Source organism: Macaca fascicularis, chromosome 11 (assembly GCF_037993035.2).
Source record: "Macaca fascicularis isolate 582-1 chromosome 11, T2T-MFA8v1.1".
Classification (NCBI taxonomy): Eukaryota; Metazoa; Chordata; class Mammalia; order Primates; family Cercopithecidae; genus Macaca; species Macaca fascicularis.
Genome location: NC_088385.1, coordinates 4449246 through 4464397, shown reverse-complemented (window position 1 = coordinate 4464397; position 15152 = coordinate 4449246). Strand labels below are relative to the sequence as shown.

At 46.7% G+C, this 15152-nt stretch overlaps 1 protein-coding gene across 4 annotated transcripts in view; it reads right to left on the bottom strand.

Moving 5' to 3' along the window:
• The window catches only part of PRMT8 (protein arginine methyltransferase 8), a 177979-nt gene that overhangs the window by 10674 nt on the left and 152153 nt on the right, over nt 1–15152 (bottom strand). For 3 of the 4 annotated variants that reach the window (XM_065523583.1, XM_005569836.4, XM_074006110.1), the window contains 3 exons: nt 14924–15011; nt 6797–6912; nt 34–184 (listed from right to left, as the gene is read on the bottom strand). In XM_065523583.1, coding sequence (XP_065379655.1) covers nt 34–184; nt 6797–6912; nt 14924–15011 — 355 coding nt within the window. The remainder of the gene's footprint in view (nt 1–33; nt 185–6796; nt 6913–14923; nt 15012–15152) is intronic. The other variant, XM_074006109.1, reaches the window with a different exon arrangement.

Genomic DNA, 15152 nt, shown 5'->3' with positions numbered 1-15152 from the left:
GGAGGCGGCTCTGGGAAGCAACAAACAGCTCACCTGTGGAAAACCCCATTTTCTTGTGGCACTTGGTAAATTCAATATTAAAATAGGTGACCAGGGCGTGGACGTAGTCGTTGCGCTGTATCTGCAGGCAGAATGCAGATGTGAACGAGAGCTCTTCCGTCTTCACTGTGTAAATGTCCACCTCCTGCAGCCCAGAGAAGAGAGAATGCCGGGAACTTATCGCCTCCACCAAGTCTGCGTCCTGGTCAGCAGCCTCGTTCTATGAGAGACTGTGGTCTGTCGGCTCTCTGAGGGATCTTGGGGTAATTTTTCAGGCTCCCCACCACCCTCCCAATCACCTCCTCCATCCTTTCTAGGGTAGAGTATGCTCAAGCAATGATGCAAATGGATTTGAATCAAAACCTGAGGGGAGCAGGATTCAGAAGGTAAATCTGCGGGGGTTTGGGGCGACAGAGGGATGATGGGGAAGGGAGAGAACAGGAGGATTAATTAGACAATGCATCCCTTCACCTGTCAGAGCAGCCTCGAGTGGTCCACCCAGGCACTGCTCCATCCATCATTCTTAAAATGTGGTCCCTGAAAGATCAGCACCAACAGTACCTGGGGGAAAATTCTGAGGGGGTCAGACCTGCTGGATCAAAATGGCAATCTGTGTTTTATCAGGCCCTCCAGTGATGTGGATGAACCAGACTACCCCTTCCCCAATTTTTTGATACTCAAGTTCCCAGCAATAGGAGGTCTCAAGGATGACATTAGGAGTAAGGACCTGAGCCTACAAAGTCACAGACTGAGCTTAGGAAAGTTCTGCTGGCCATTTTTCACAAGGCTGGACTGTTTTCAAAAATAAATAAAAGGGGAAAATAAGAAGTGAGAATTTTCAGTTCTGACCGGGGAACGTGGAACATGAAGAACTAATAACTCTAAGAATTTCAACTGGAAAATGGCTGAAAATCAATCTCGCATGGGGAGCAGGTGGAATTGAAAGACGTCCGCATTGTGCTGTTCTTTTCTATAGAAGAATGCTGACCTGCTGCTTGCTGGCCCTGTGAGGCAGGGCAAACCTACCAGAGCCCAAGATGCATCCCGACAGATTCTAGGGAGGCGCAAGGAAGAACTTCCCATTAGTCAAGGTTGTGTGGCAAGGACCTCTGTCCTGAAAACTCTGTAAGAGCCAGAAGGCCATCTGTGTGCCTGGATGGTTCCACAGGGACCTCCTGAGGCCCAGAAGATGGAATTGTTAGCAGGAATTAGGAGAGAGGGACCAGAGGGTAGGAAAACAAGACCAACAAAGTGATTAAAAGGCTTTTGTCTCGATATATTTCTAAGATAAATAAAGGAAAAACAGATGCAAAGTATCCTGGGGCCTTCAAAGAGAAGTCCTAACTCCACCAGGGTGGACAGAGAAAAAGTGGTTAAGGGAACCAATCAGATGAGAGTCCTGCTGGGATCTGGGGTGTGCAGCCATGACATCCTCTGTGGAAGCTGAAGCTCTCTGACTGTTGATTGGGAAGAAGGTGAGATTACAGGTTTAGGGGAATGTGGGAGGCCCTTGGTGAGGTCACATTCAAATGCCAATTACACTGTGTGTCTAGAGCCCAAAGATGGGGAACAAGAAGTAATTGAATGGTGAGCCCTTGGTCAAGCATGCAGAATTTGATGGGATTATAAAGCCCATCTTCTTAAGCTGAGCCTTTTATCCAAGGCAAGAACCTCCTCTCTAGTGGCCATCTAGAGCTTGCTGAGCACCCATCTAGAGCTTGCTGAGCACCCATCTAGAGCTTGCTGAACACTCATCTAGTGCTTGCTGAACACCCATCTAGTGCTTGCTGAACACCCTTCTAGTGCTTGCTGAACACCCATCTAGTGCTTGCTGAACACCCATCTAGTGCTTGCTGAACACCCATCTAGTGCTTGCTGAACACCCTTCTAGTGCTTGCTGAACACCCATCTAGTGCTTGCTGAACACCCGTCTAGTGCTTGCTGAACACCCGTCTAGTGATTGCTGAACACCCGTCTAGTGATTGCTGAACACTCGTCTAGTGATTGCTGAACACCCGTCTAGTGATTGCTGAACACTCGTCTAGTGATTGCTGAACACCCTTCTAGTGCTTGCTGAATACCCATCTAGTGCTTGCTGAACACCCGTCTAGTGCTTGCTGAACACCCATCTAGTGCTTGCTGAACACCCTTCTAGTGCTTGCTGAGCACCTATCTAGTGCTTGCTGAACACCCGTCTAGTGCTTGCTGAACACCCGTCTAGTGCTTGCTGAACACCCTTCTAGTGCTTGCTGAACACCCTTCTAGTGCTTGCTGAGCACCTATCTAGTGCTTGCTGAACACCCATCTAGTGCTTGCTGAACACCTATCTAGTGCTTGCTGAACACCTTTAGGGATGGAGAATTCACTATCTGCCAGGCAGATCAGTCCATGTCCTGGCATCTCTAGTCATTAGATCCTTCTTCAAAACTAATGAAGAAAGTTCACACTCATCCCTCTGTAACTTCCACCCACAGAAGAAGCCAAATATCCGTTCCAACTCACACAGTTCCCTTAAACCTTTTCTTCTCCAATACGAGCTTTCTCTTGCTTTTTATTCATTCCTCATAAGTCATGACGTCTGACCCCTCATCACCCGGGCCTTTCTCCTCCAGGTGGGTCCTGCTACTTGCAAAACTGAGATTTACACTGACCACACCAGGTCCTCCATTTCCCTGCATTGGCACATACTTATAGCAGCCTGTATTCCCAAAGAGCACACTGCTGGCTCAGCCTGCATTTAGGTCTGCCAAGCCCCTTCCTCCACCACAGCCCTCAAGGGTAGGGGTCCTTCATTACATGTCATCTGTTAGTGTGGGCCATTGCTCAAATCTAGGAAACTTTTATACTGAGTATCTGTCAGCCTTCATAATGCTCATTATCCTTCCCAGCCACATGGCCACATGGTGTCCACAGGTTTCCTCCAGCTCAAAAACTCTTAGGACAAGCCTTGGTTGCCTGTATTGTTGTTAATGGCATCACAGTGTCTTACCCTTACTGACTTTTCCATCACCTTCTCAGGGCCAATCAGCCAGGCTCCAGGCCCTTTCCAAGATCCCTGGTATCTTTCTTTCTTGGTTCCCTTGGTCACCAGTGTAGCACAGCGTTCCGATCTCACTGCTGGCTCATCTCAGCAGCCTCACTACCTTCAAGCTTGCCCTGGCCGGTGCACTGGAGCCCTTCAGTGGCAGAAGCTACACCTCATTGGCTTGTATCCTCAGTGCACAGCAACACCTGATACACAGCAATATGTGTTGACTCATCAATCATCTTCTCAGAACAGGTCTCCCTGCTTGAAGACTTCCTTCTTTGCTCAGGCCCCTCCTTCATAACTAAGGTTCATCCAGACGATGTCACTCTCTGGATCTACAACCTTCAATGACTCCTTATGGCTTACAATCTAGACGTGGTTACTTTCTCCTTCTATCACATGTGTGCGTGCACACACACACACACACACACACCCCTCACCCCATCGGGCAGGAATTCCACCTCTAAAGGATCTTGCTGTCAGATGTCCATCAACCAAATGTCAGCTATCAACTCTTATAGCTGACAGCATTCAATAGATCTCTGAGACATTTGCATCTTAATAGAGGCCTCTGATGGAACAAAAGCCTTTAGGACCAAAAGTATTGAAGCCGCACATTATAATGGCAACAATAAAGGCAGGTGGTCTTTTGGAGCGGGGATCCAGGCCATCTGTGAGGAGGGGATCAGCTGTAGCTAGGCTTCGAAGACAAAAAGGTCCTCTGGGCTTAGGTCTCCCAACCCCCAACCAAAGTCTACATATCAGCTCCAGTTACCCTGACTCCCCAGAGCCCGGCCCCTCGACTAGGAGGCTTCCTCTTTTCTGCAGCAGAAACAGCAGCTCTGAGACCCAGGGAGACCCACTGACTTGGCCTCAGGTGACCCGCTTGAAACAGAGGGCTCTGCCAGCATAAATTACTCAGAAATACCCCTGGCCGCTGCGATCCCCACCACTAAATAATGTTACAAATGGATGTCTCAGAGCAGAAGTCTGGTCAAAATAGAGTCTTAATTATAATAAAGTGTCACACTCTGCAATGTTAATAGCGATGAAAATAGCAATTAAGTGTGTGAAGAAGGGCAAGTGTTTTCCCAACAGACTCGGCAAGACGCAGCTTAGCACATTAGCAGGAGAGAGCTGGTGGAAGGGCTCTCCTGGAAGCAGAAGCAAACACAGACAATCGTTCTCCTTCTCAGGAACACGGAGGAAGAAAGGGACCAGCGTGGGACAGGAAATCATTACAGGTCGCGAGTCCTGAGACAGAACCAGAGCCCCGGGAATTTTCATAAGGAGTGTACAGAACACGCACCCCTCCAGACACTCCTTGGCTGCTTTGTCCCTGGATACACTCAGGTCTAACCAAGTGAAAGGCCCTGCTAGTTCTTGCCTGGGGAGTGGAGAGCCAGGATGGTGGCTGACGTGTCCGGCAATGCAAACAGAAATGCAGTGGCCACCCCTGCCAGTGGGGGCTGGGTCGGGGCAGAGAGCAACCTGGGTCCAAGAACATTGAAGGAATTTTATCCCCAAGCTGAAGCCATTACATGCAGATGCCTACTGGTAAATGTCACTGCCACATGTCATTTCGGCAAATTCAGTTGCTCCAGTAGACTTCTATCTATTCTACATTTACAGAAGTGCCTTGCACTATGGGTGAACTTCTTGTTGGGGGCATACTTTCCTTGTTCTTGTTTAGGATGACAAAGAGGAAGAGGCTTCAGGGACAGAGGGACTGGTACGGAGAAACAAAAGGACACATTTGCTCACAATTAATCCTGCCTGGACCCAGAAAAAAGTCTGAATGAAATAGTGAGAACCCTGTGAATGGAGAGTCTGAGGCTTAGACTCAAAGCCAAACCTCTCAGGCAGGATGTTACTAAAGAGAGGGGGCATCTGATGGGGTCTGATGAGGTTCATTTTAGGTTTATTTGCCCTGTGAGGTCCTTATTGAAGGCCACAGTGACACTCCATCCCAACGGGTACAGTTCTTCCTAGCAAGGCTTGTGTCCAGGACAAAGGACAGTTTCCATGTGGGCAAAGCAGCAGTTGTACCAGTCTTTCAGAAACCTCCCCACATCCTTAGAGGCCCCGAACTCCAATCCCTTTATCCTACTCTAAATATTCCAGCTCAGTACCCTGCCCCGACACTTTCAGCAAAAGAATGATGCGTGCAGGAGCATAGTAGGCCAGCATGTTAGCAAATGAGACTCAGGTGGGCTGATTTTTAAATTTAAAAACCAACCTGGGCTGGGCGTGGTGGCACATGCCTGTCATCCCAGCACTTGGGAAGCTGAGATGGGTGGATCACTTTAGCTCAGGAGTTTGAGACCAGCCTGGGCAACATGGCCAAACCCCATCACTACAAAAACAAAACAAAACAAAAAACAAAAACAAAGCAAAACAAAAAACCATGCCTGGTGGCACGTAGCTATAGCTTCAGCTACTCAGGAGGTTAAGACAGGAAGATCACCTGAGCCTCAGTGAGGCTGCAGTGAGCCATTATCACACCACTGCGCTTCAACCTGGGTGACAGGGAGAGGCCCTGTCTCAAAAAAAAAAAAAAATAGCTTGAGCTACATGAAACTGTTCAGTTAGTCGAGACTGCAGCGAGCTGTGATTGTGCCACTGCACTCCGGTCTGGGTGACAGAATGAGATTCTGTCTCAAAAAAATTTTTTTTGGCTTGAATTATATGAAATTGATGTGTCTCTTTATTTTAAAAAAACTGTCAAATATCAATAGTTTTATATATTGTTCAACATAATATATTAGCATATATAATGCAAATGCATACAAAAAGGACTGGCAGAGGCAACCCAGCCCGTGAGCAGTGGTTACCTCTGGAGGAGGATGGGGCTGGAGGGGCAGAGGGCACCTTTCACCTTTACTCTATCTAACTGGACATGTTTGAATTTTTAATAAAAAGCATGTACTAGGGATTGGTGTGGCAAAGATGCTGACCAGCTCTTCTTCATCTGCACTGAAGGAAGCCTTGGGAAAAGGTGTTTAGAGCAGGGATGTCTAGTCTTTTGGCTACCCTGGGTCACACTGGAAGAACTGTCTTGGGCCACACATAAAATACACTAATACTAACACTAACAATAGCTAATGAGCTAAAAAGAAAATCCCACAAAAAAGTCTCATAATATTTTAAGTTTACAAATTTGTGTTGGGTTGCATTCAAAGCCATCCTGGACCACATGTGGCCCGGAGGACGCAGGTTGGACACACTTGGTTTAGAGCTTGTGCAAACAGGGACGCTCAGGAAGGGGCAGCTGGAAGCTCTATCTGGCAGGCCACCAGGGCAGAGGTGTGCTTGGAGGCGGGAGCATGATGATGACTACACAGCATATTGAGGTCCTGGATTTCTTTCCTAAGAGAGACGTCTGCCTCTGAATGGGCCAACTGCCCCAAACCTGAGCACGCTCTCCTCTTCCAGGTGTCCTCTCCTCCATGCCCCTCCCCTCCCTACACCCCCACCCTCCTGCACGCCACCGGGGCCCCTGTGCTGGGGCCCTCCCTCATCCGTGCCACCATGGAGCCACTCTCTTAGTGGCTGTGTCCAGGCGGACTGCCAGCTTTTGACTTGTGCTTATGGAGCACCACAGGCTCTGGCCAAGGCGGCCTTGCCTCACCAGGTGGGGGCTGTGCAGGAGCCGGCATTGCCTGGACTCCAGGGTGGCACAGCGGGGCTCCCAGCACACCCAGGTCCACCCCGGATGAGTGTCCAGACCTTTATTAAACAGGCATTGGTCACCACTTGCTTTGGATCCACGATGTCCACTAGAGGCTCCTTCATGGCCACGTCCCGGATGCAGGTCATGTCAAAGCCATAGACATTCTCCCACCCTGTGGGAGCAGAGCAAGACGTGAAGGCAGGTGCAGGACCCCCAGAAGCTCACCCAACCCCCTGAGTCCTAGAGCACAGCGTGCCTGAGGGCTGAGTGGCAGCTCGAGTTCCCTTGCATCAAAATTGAGGCAGAACTGCTCAGCGGGGGGCACTTTGCAATGTGCCAAATGCTCACCCCCATTTCCCATTTTGACCATGGGAAAACGTAAGTCCCACTTTGTTGTTAGGTAAACTAGAGCTCAGAGAGGCTGGGAAACTGCTCCAAGCTCCTACAGCTAGAGTGCGGCAGGGCAAAGACTAGAACCCAGGCTAGCTGACTCTTCCTTTTCCTGTCCCCTCCCCAAGCCTGCAGCGTCTCCTATGAACTCCCTTATCTGTCTTCTACGTTCTTATTCCTATGCTGGCTCCAGCTGTTCTCCACACCTAGAAGACCTAGAAGGCCCATCTCTCTCCCTTTTCCTGTCCCCGTCCACTGAACCTTTAAGGCAGCACAGAGAATCATGGGCTCTTACAGTGAAATCAACTACAGTTGAAATTCCAGCACCACCACTTACTGGTCAGCCTTTGTACAAATGACCTAACCTCTTTGAACCTCAGTTTTCTCACCTGGGTGGGTCCAGGAGCATCTCTGCCTTCCTCATATGCCAAGATCCACCCCATGAGAAACTATCCCCAAGTAGAACACAAACCCTCTCAGCCGTGCTCCTTGTCCTCTTTGGGCTACTCATAAGATACTTTGTTGGGGAGGGAGAAAGATTTAGGAGTTGGTGAGAAATTAATTCAAGTCTGATGACCCAGGATCACCCTTAATATGGTAATAATTGCTCTTTTATTTATTTATTTTGAGACTAGTCTGGCTCCATCGCCCAGGCTGGAGTGCAGTGGCCCAATCTGGGCTCACTGCAACCTCCACCTCCCGGGTTCAAATGATTCTCCTGCCTCAGCCTCCCAAGTAGCTGGGATTACTGGCACCCACCACCACGCCCGGCTAATTTTTATATTTTTAGTAGAGACCAGGTTTCGCCACGTTGGCCAGGCTGGTCTTGAACTCCTGACCTCAGGTGATCTGCCCGCCTCGGCCTCCCAAAGTGCTGGGATTACAGGCATGAGTCACCGTGCCTGGCCAATAATTGCAATCATTGATTGATCATTCAGTCCAGGCTAGGTTTTTCATTTAATCTACCCGGCAACCACATGAGGCTATTGCTATGCTACAGATAAGAAAACTGTGGCTGGGAGAAGTTGGCATCTGGCTCACATATAACATCTGGCCCATGATCACACATTAGGGAAACAGAGGGGCAAGGGCTCAAGCCCAGCATATCCCCTAAATCCTTCACCTGCCATGGCCCATCCGTGACAGCAACCAGGAATGCAAGATTTCTCCCCCTATAGTGCAGAGAGGATGCCCTAGCAGACTCTTTAGTTTCTGGGCACCTGAATCTCATTCATCTGTTTTCTCAACGGGTTTCAAAATACCTTGAAGTAGAAATGCTTTTCCCTAAAATCTTACAGGATTAAATTGTATTTTAAAACATTCATCAAACAAACAGGACCTTAGGGAACGTATGTTCCTGTGTGTGTTTAGGAGAGTGGGTGCGTGCGGCAGGAGGTGTGGATGGTCAGTGACAGCTTGCTCCTTTGACTCTGATTCTTTTATACGGCACACAAAGAGCTTCTTTCTTGGGAAAAGAAGGCAGAGAAAGTAATCCCAGAGGATGAGTGCTTGTGAAATTCCGGTTTGAGGAAAAGATGCCCATCGAATCCCATTAAATCACCCGAGGCTGGTGCCAAACTCCCAATTAAAACCTACTTTGTGGGGAGGAGGCTGCTTAGTTGGCAACAGGGCAGGTTTCAGAGAAGACTTCCCTCTAGAATGTGAAAATAGCTATCCACCCTCTGTGTATGTGTATAGCTATCCACACACATAGTGTGTATGTGTATCCACACACACACTGAAACACATTGCCTTCTGTGTCTTTCTCAAGAGACTTGCAGCTATGCACCTGCTCTTTCCTCCCTGGACTCTGCCTGGAGTTTGAGTTCACTGCTAGTGCTAAGCAAAAGCCTGAGAGTCAATGTGTGTAATGGTTAAATGCCTAGGCTTTGGAGTTCAAATCTGAGCTCTGCCACTTCTTTGCTGTATAATCTTAGGCACAAATGTAACCTTTCTAAGCCTTGGTTTCTAAGGATTCTTTAAAGTGGAAATGATGATAATGATGGTGATCCCATAAGATTGTTATGAGGATTAAATGTGATAATATATGTAAAGTGCATAAGACAGTGCCTGGCACACAGAAAGCACTTGATACATAATAGTGGTTATCATTATGTGGTTTGAGCTCTGGCTTTGCTGCCATGCAAGCTGTGTGGCCATGTGCAAATCAATCCTTTTTTCTGGGCTTACTTATAAAATAAGGACTTGGGTTCGGTGGTTCTGTGTTCTAGAATCACCTGGAGCAGTTTTTAAAATGCAGACTCCAGGGCCCACGCCAGACCTACTAAATCAGAATTTCCAGATTTGAGAGCCAGGGAGCTGGAGTTTTACAAATCTATACAGACAATTCCAGCCAGTTTGGAATCCTGTGAGGTACATGATCTTTAGTGTCTTCAAGTCCCAAAATGTGATCTTAATGTCTCATAGCCTTTGTGAGACCTTCTCTAAACGCTTCTGACCATACAACCTCTCCTGTACCCTCAACACCCATAGTACAGCATTTGGCACAGAATAGGCCCACAGATAATGCTCTTTGAATTGAGAGTCATTCCCAGACATTTAATGCCTGCACTGTTTTGCAATGCCTGGTGTCTTAGTTACCTTTATATGGGTTAATTTGGGTCTCATCTCCTCAGCTGGACTGCCCCACCTTCAATCATTCAGAACACAGATCACCCAAGGCATTAGATTTTTTTCCTCCTTTCTGCTATAGCCATTTATTTCCCAGTAGCCCTTTTTACCAGAAGTGGAGCAGAGATGGAGTAGGATATAAATCAATCACATTAATTATTTGTTGCAATTGTATACCGTATGCCAAGTAAGTGTATGTGGGGTAAGAGCCATTGGTCATCAAGAAATATAATGATTATCTAGAAATTTAAAAAATTCTATCAGAGAGACCTGTGAAGCTTTTGTTATTGGATGAAAACAGACTCCTGAAAGGGACTATACTATGGCATAATGTGTATAATTAAAGCAACAACAAAGCCCAAATCTGCTATTACTACAGACTGGATTGACTCACACCCTCATTCTAATAGCCTGGCAGAGGCAATGCTCTCTTCTGGGCATAGATGTGATTCACCTGTCTCTGCTGGTCCTTTGACTCACAATGTCCAGCATTAATGAAAAATTATAAGACACAGGAAAAAGGGAAAAATATGACCTATTATCGTAAGAAAAAAGTCACAGAACAAATTTAGAGATGCTCAGATGTTAGAATTATCCAACAAGATTTTAAAGTATCTATACTAAGTATGTTAAAGAATCTAGTGGAAAAGGTGGACAGTGTGTGTAAATGACTGGAGAATTTCATTAATGAGATGGAAACTTTTTCAAAAAGCCAATGGAGATGCTAGAAATCAAAATAACAATGTAAGAAAAGAAGACTTTTTAAAATGAACTTATTAGCAGAATGAATATATCAGGAAATAACCAATGAAGTTGAAAACAGGGCAATAAAAATGATCCAAACTTAAACACAAAGAGAAAAAAAAGAGTGAAAAAAATAGAGGATCCAAGCTTCATGGGATAATATCAAACAATATTTCATATAATGGGAGTTCCTGAAGAAACAGAGAAGGATAAACAGGCAGAAAAAAAAATTGTAGAAATACCGGCTGAAATTTTTCTAAACTAACGAAACAATCAATCCACAGATGGAAGAATTCCATGTAACCCCAAGCAGGATAAATAAAAAGAAAAACACACCTAGACACATCAGAATCAAACTGCAGAAAATCAATAAAGAGAGAAATCTGAAAAACAGCCTGAGGAAAAAAAATTAAGTACCAGGGGAGAAATGTGATTTCTGATTGGAGAGAACTGTAGTTGCATCCTCCCTCACCACCCCAGCCCCAACCATCTGAGTTTCTCTGATGAGGCTAATGGGACTGCCTCACAATGAGGTCAGGGAAAAATAGAACAAGTGCCACCAGATGCTACTTACAGATTCTTCTCTGGGCAGAAGGGAAAGTGTTTACAATAGATTGACACATTTTAGGCTCTCAGGAACAAAGTGGAATCCTTGCATAAAATGGGCTGGAGCCAGAGGAAACTCTGGATGTCATGAGGGGAAGTGAAGCCCACAGACAGCAGCTGAGCCATCCAAGAGGGCTGCCCTTCAACCATCAAGCTGTAAGCACTGCCACCTCTGCATGAGCTCTTTCTTCCAGTCTTCTCATCAGCCAAGAAACTGGTGGCCATCTCTCTCATTCTCTACAGGGTGTAGATTCATGCACTGGGTGCAATTCATGTATTGTGCATGAAATTGAATAGAATATCCACCAAGTTGCCTTCCATTTTTGAAATTCTGTGTATCTCCTTTATAGTAGAAAATGTTCGTAAAATGATTGCTCCTCTCTAAGAGTTAAATACTACACCTTGCACATCCCTCTGCTGGTTCTCCTTCCTCCTTCCCTCCCTCCCTCCCTCCCTCCCTTCCTTCCTTCCTTCCTTCCTTCCTTCCATCCTTCCTTACTTGCTCCCTCCCTCCCTCCCTTCTTTCCTTCCATCCTTCCTCCCTCCCTACTTCCTTCCCTCCCTCCCTCTTTCCATCCTTCCTTCCTTCCTTCCTTCCTTCCTCCCTCCCTCCTTCCCTCCCTCCCTCCCTCCCTCCATCCCTTCCTTCCTTCCTTCCTTCCATCCTTCCTTCCTTCCTTCCTTCCTTCCTTCCTTCCTTCCTTCCTTCCTTCCTTCATTCCTCCCTCCCTCGCTCCCTCTCTCCCTTCCTTCCTTCCTTCCTTCCTTCCTTCCTTCCTTCCTTCCTTCCTCCCTCCCTCCCTCCCTCCCTCCCTTCTTTCAACAATATTATGTATTGTGAGCCTAGTATACACCAGACATGCATCTCTCTCTCCATGTGGTCTCTATTCATTGGTGAGCAAATGGAGGGCGGGTTCTGCATTGTGCTCATTCTTACACTTCCATGTTGCTGTGTATGGTTGAGAAAGAAGAAGAAAGGAGGAGAGGGAAGGGAGGCGGGAAGGAAGGAAATAAAAGAAAAGGAAAGGAGAGGAAAGGAAAGAAAGCTCTCCCTCTAACAATTTACTTTCTGAAAGGGGCTGAATGTGTCTCACTCTCCTGCCTCATTTCAAAATGTTTCCTTCTTAGCTGATTCTTGAGCCAATAGAAAATTGCTTACAATTGTTGCCTTAGCAACCAGCAACCTTTGTGCTTTACTTCTGATTTAGAACTCATAGTAACCAAAATCTCCATGTATTTGAAATGAATTTGTAAGTGGGTTTGCTTCCTTTACCAAAAAAAAAAAAAAAAAAAAAAAGATTGTTTTTAAAAATGTAAATAGAAAACAGTATTTTAAATACATTTTAAGTGTCTGTTTCTTAGTGTTCTTTTGGGGTGGGGAGAAGGTTGGTATTTTTCAGAGACTCTAGAATAGGCACAAGAAAAGATGGTGCTAACTTTCAGATTTTTTTCCTTTTCCAGACGGTATGAACACCGCAATGAGAATCAAAGAAATAAATCACATGATCTCCAGTCTGGGGCCAGTGCCTTAGGAGCCCCTCCCGGCCCCAGGCTGGCTCATTGCAATGTGCAAACCTGCAGAGGTTCCCGACACAGATATCTTTGTTGTGGAAATCATGAGAAAGTTTGTTAAAGAGGTGTGCCTCAGGTTGGAGCTCAATAAATATTTAAGTGAACGTGAGAATGAAGAATGTACCTAGAACTTTTCCTCCTCAAAACACTGTTCAGTACAATTGCACAGCAAGAACTCCAAAATGCAGCTCCAGGGCAGAATATGTCCTATTTATACATGCATTTGATCAACACTCACTGTTGAGTTGTGTCTGCAATATTCCATGAGAGTACATCTGTCCTAGATTCTGAGCCACCAGGGGCTTGGCAGTCAGGCTCACTTGCCAGAGCCCGTGGCAGAAAGGGGCTTAGATACACAGTCAGAAACTAGATCCCATCTAGTCCCATTATAGGACCAAGAACTGTCATGTCCTTTAATATACGTCATCTCACTTAATCCTCATGACAAGTCTGTGGGATTGAGAAGATTATCCCTTAACTGAGGCTCAAAGATATTAGATAATTTGCTCAAGGTTACCCAGTTAGGAAATGGCAAAGCCAAGATTTAAACTCAGGGCTGGCGGTGTGCAAAGCATTTAACCTGGGCCCCCCTACCTCTCACTGTCCTCATTTGGTATTTTGCCTCCTTCCCCCAGGAGGTCAAATAGTAGAAATCACACCAGATTGGCTGGAGGCAGACAGCAACCAGAGAGGGTTTCCAGGGCACAGAGCTTCAAACAGCCGTCCCACTTTTGTCTTCTTCTGAACCTGGCTCTGAACTTCGCACTTTGATTTTGTATTTCCAGAAAGGGATGAACCCAGACAAATACACACAACCATAGCAGGGTCCAGCTGAGTTTTCATCAGTGCCACTAACAACGATCAGATGGCAATTGTTTAAATCCACGGAGCCTCAATTTGTTGAACTGTGGATGGAGTCTTAGCCTCTTGGAGGCATTTATTCTTCTGTTCTATCTGTGAGCCCCTCCACAGTAATCTGCCAAATAGGAATGGACCGCCCTGTTGGGGCAGGAACCCCAGATGTGCCCAGTCTGATGGACAGGTTGGAGCTGCTGCCTCTTGCTTTAATTTGGAGTTTTGGGGGTTTGCCTGTTTGAGGGGCGCTTTTCTCCTTTGTTGTATTTGGTTCTGGGTGAGGAGACACAGCCACGTCCAACTTTACAAAAACATGTTTGGTTTAATCTCATTAAGGATCAGGCCTGTGTCACAGAGAAGTGTTACACTTTATGAGAAATAGGAAAACAGCCCTTTTCAGACCAGGTTTTTTGGCTTTATTGTTCTCGGAGAACCACACGCTCCTAGCTGATAAGGCATTAAGAATACACATTTAGGTATGAGCCCCTGCCTTGTGCACACATGCACATGCACACTCGCCTTTTGTCTGACTGTTCAAAGCAAAATCTCCACTCTTTCCCACCCCCTATGCTACCTATTCCTCAAAAGAACCTCACATGATATGTATTTGAATATGAAGGAGAATCAGTATTATTTTGATAAGTTGGAGTGGAATGAAGGCAGGATTCGAAACAATTGGCCTGGTAAGAGACCTGCCACTCCTGACCTCTGCAGTGGACTTCTGGGCTAACGGAATCTTCCCAGGTTTCAAGCCACTTGCCCTGCTGATCTCTGCAAAAACTCAGCTTCTGCTGCCTCAGTCCAATTTTTTTTTTTTTTTTTTTTTTTGAGACGGAGTCTCGCTCTGTCGCCCAGGCTGGAGTGCAGTGGTGCGATCTCAGCTCACTGCAAGCTCCGCCTCCCGGGTTTACGCCATTCTCCTGCCTCAGCCTCCCGAGTAGCTGGGACTACAGGCGCCGCCACCTCGCCCGGCTAGTTTTTTGTATTTTTTAGTAGAGACGGGGTTTCACCGGGTTAGCCAGGATGGTCTCGATTTCCTGACCTCGTGATCCGCCCGTCTCGGCCTCCCAAAGTGCTGGGATTATAGGCTTGAGCCACCGCGCCTGGCCCTCAGTCCAATTTTTAATTCACATTGCATTCATGCTTTCACCCCAGGACATTTCTCTCATCCTAGCCATATGGCTTATTTTCTCTCGGTAAACCTTGCACCCTTGGGACTAGATAGAAACATTTGGAGAGCAGACTCCAGAAACGGTCCCAGATAAGCTCCTCCTCAGGGACAGCAATGGTGTTCATGCCACTGCCTGCTCATCTTGGGCCCACTGGAGTGCCTCCCACCCCAACCGTGCGGTGGAAATCCACAGGAGAAGCAAGTGGGGACTTACAGTGGATTTTGAAGTCCTTGTACTGTCTGTCTTCAATCGCTACCACGTACAAAGCTGCCCGGTCTGGAAACATAAGCCCTCCAGGTTTCTGTTGATGAATTGTGGGGAAATGGGTCTCGTAATCTATTCACCTGACAAAGACATCACATTTTGAACCGCACATAGAGTCACCAGACAAGCACCCCCTTGCCAGCATCTCTCATGCAGTGGACTGCCACCTTGTCTGGGG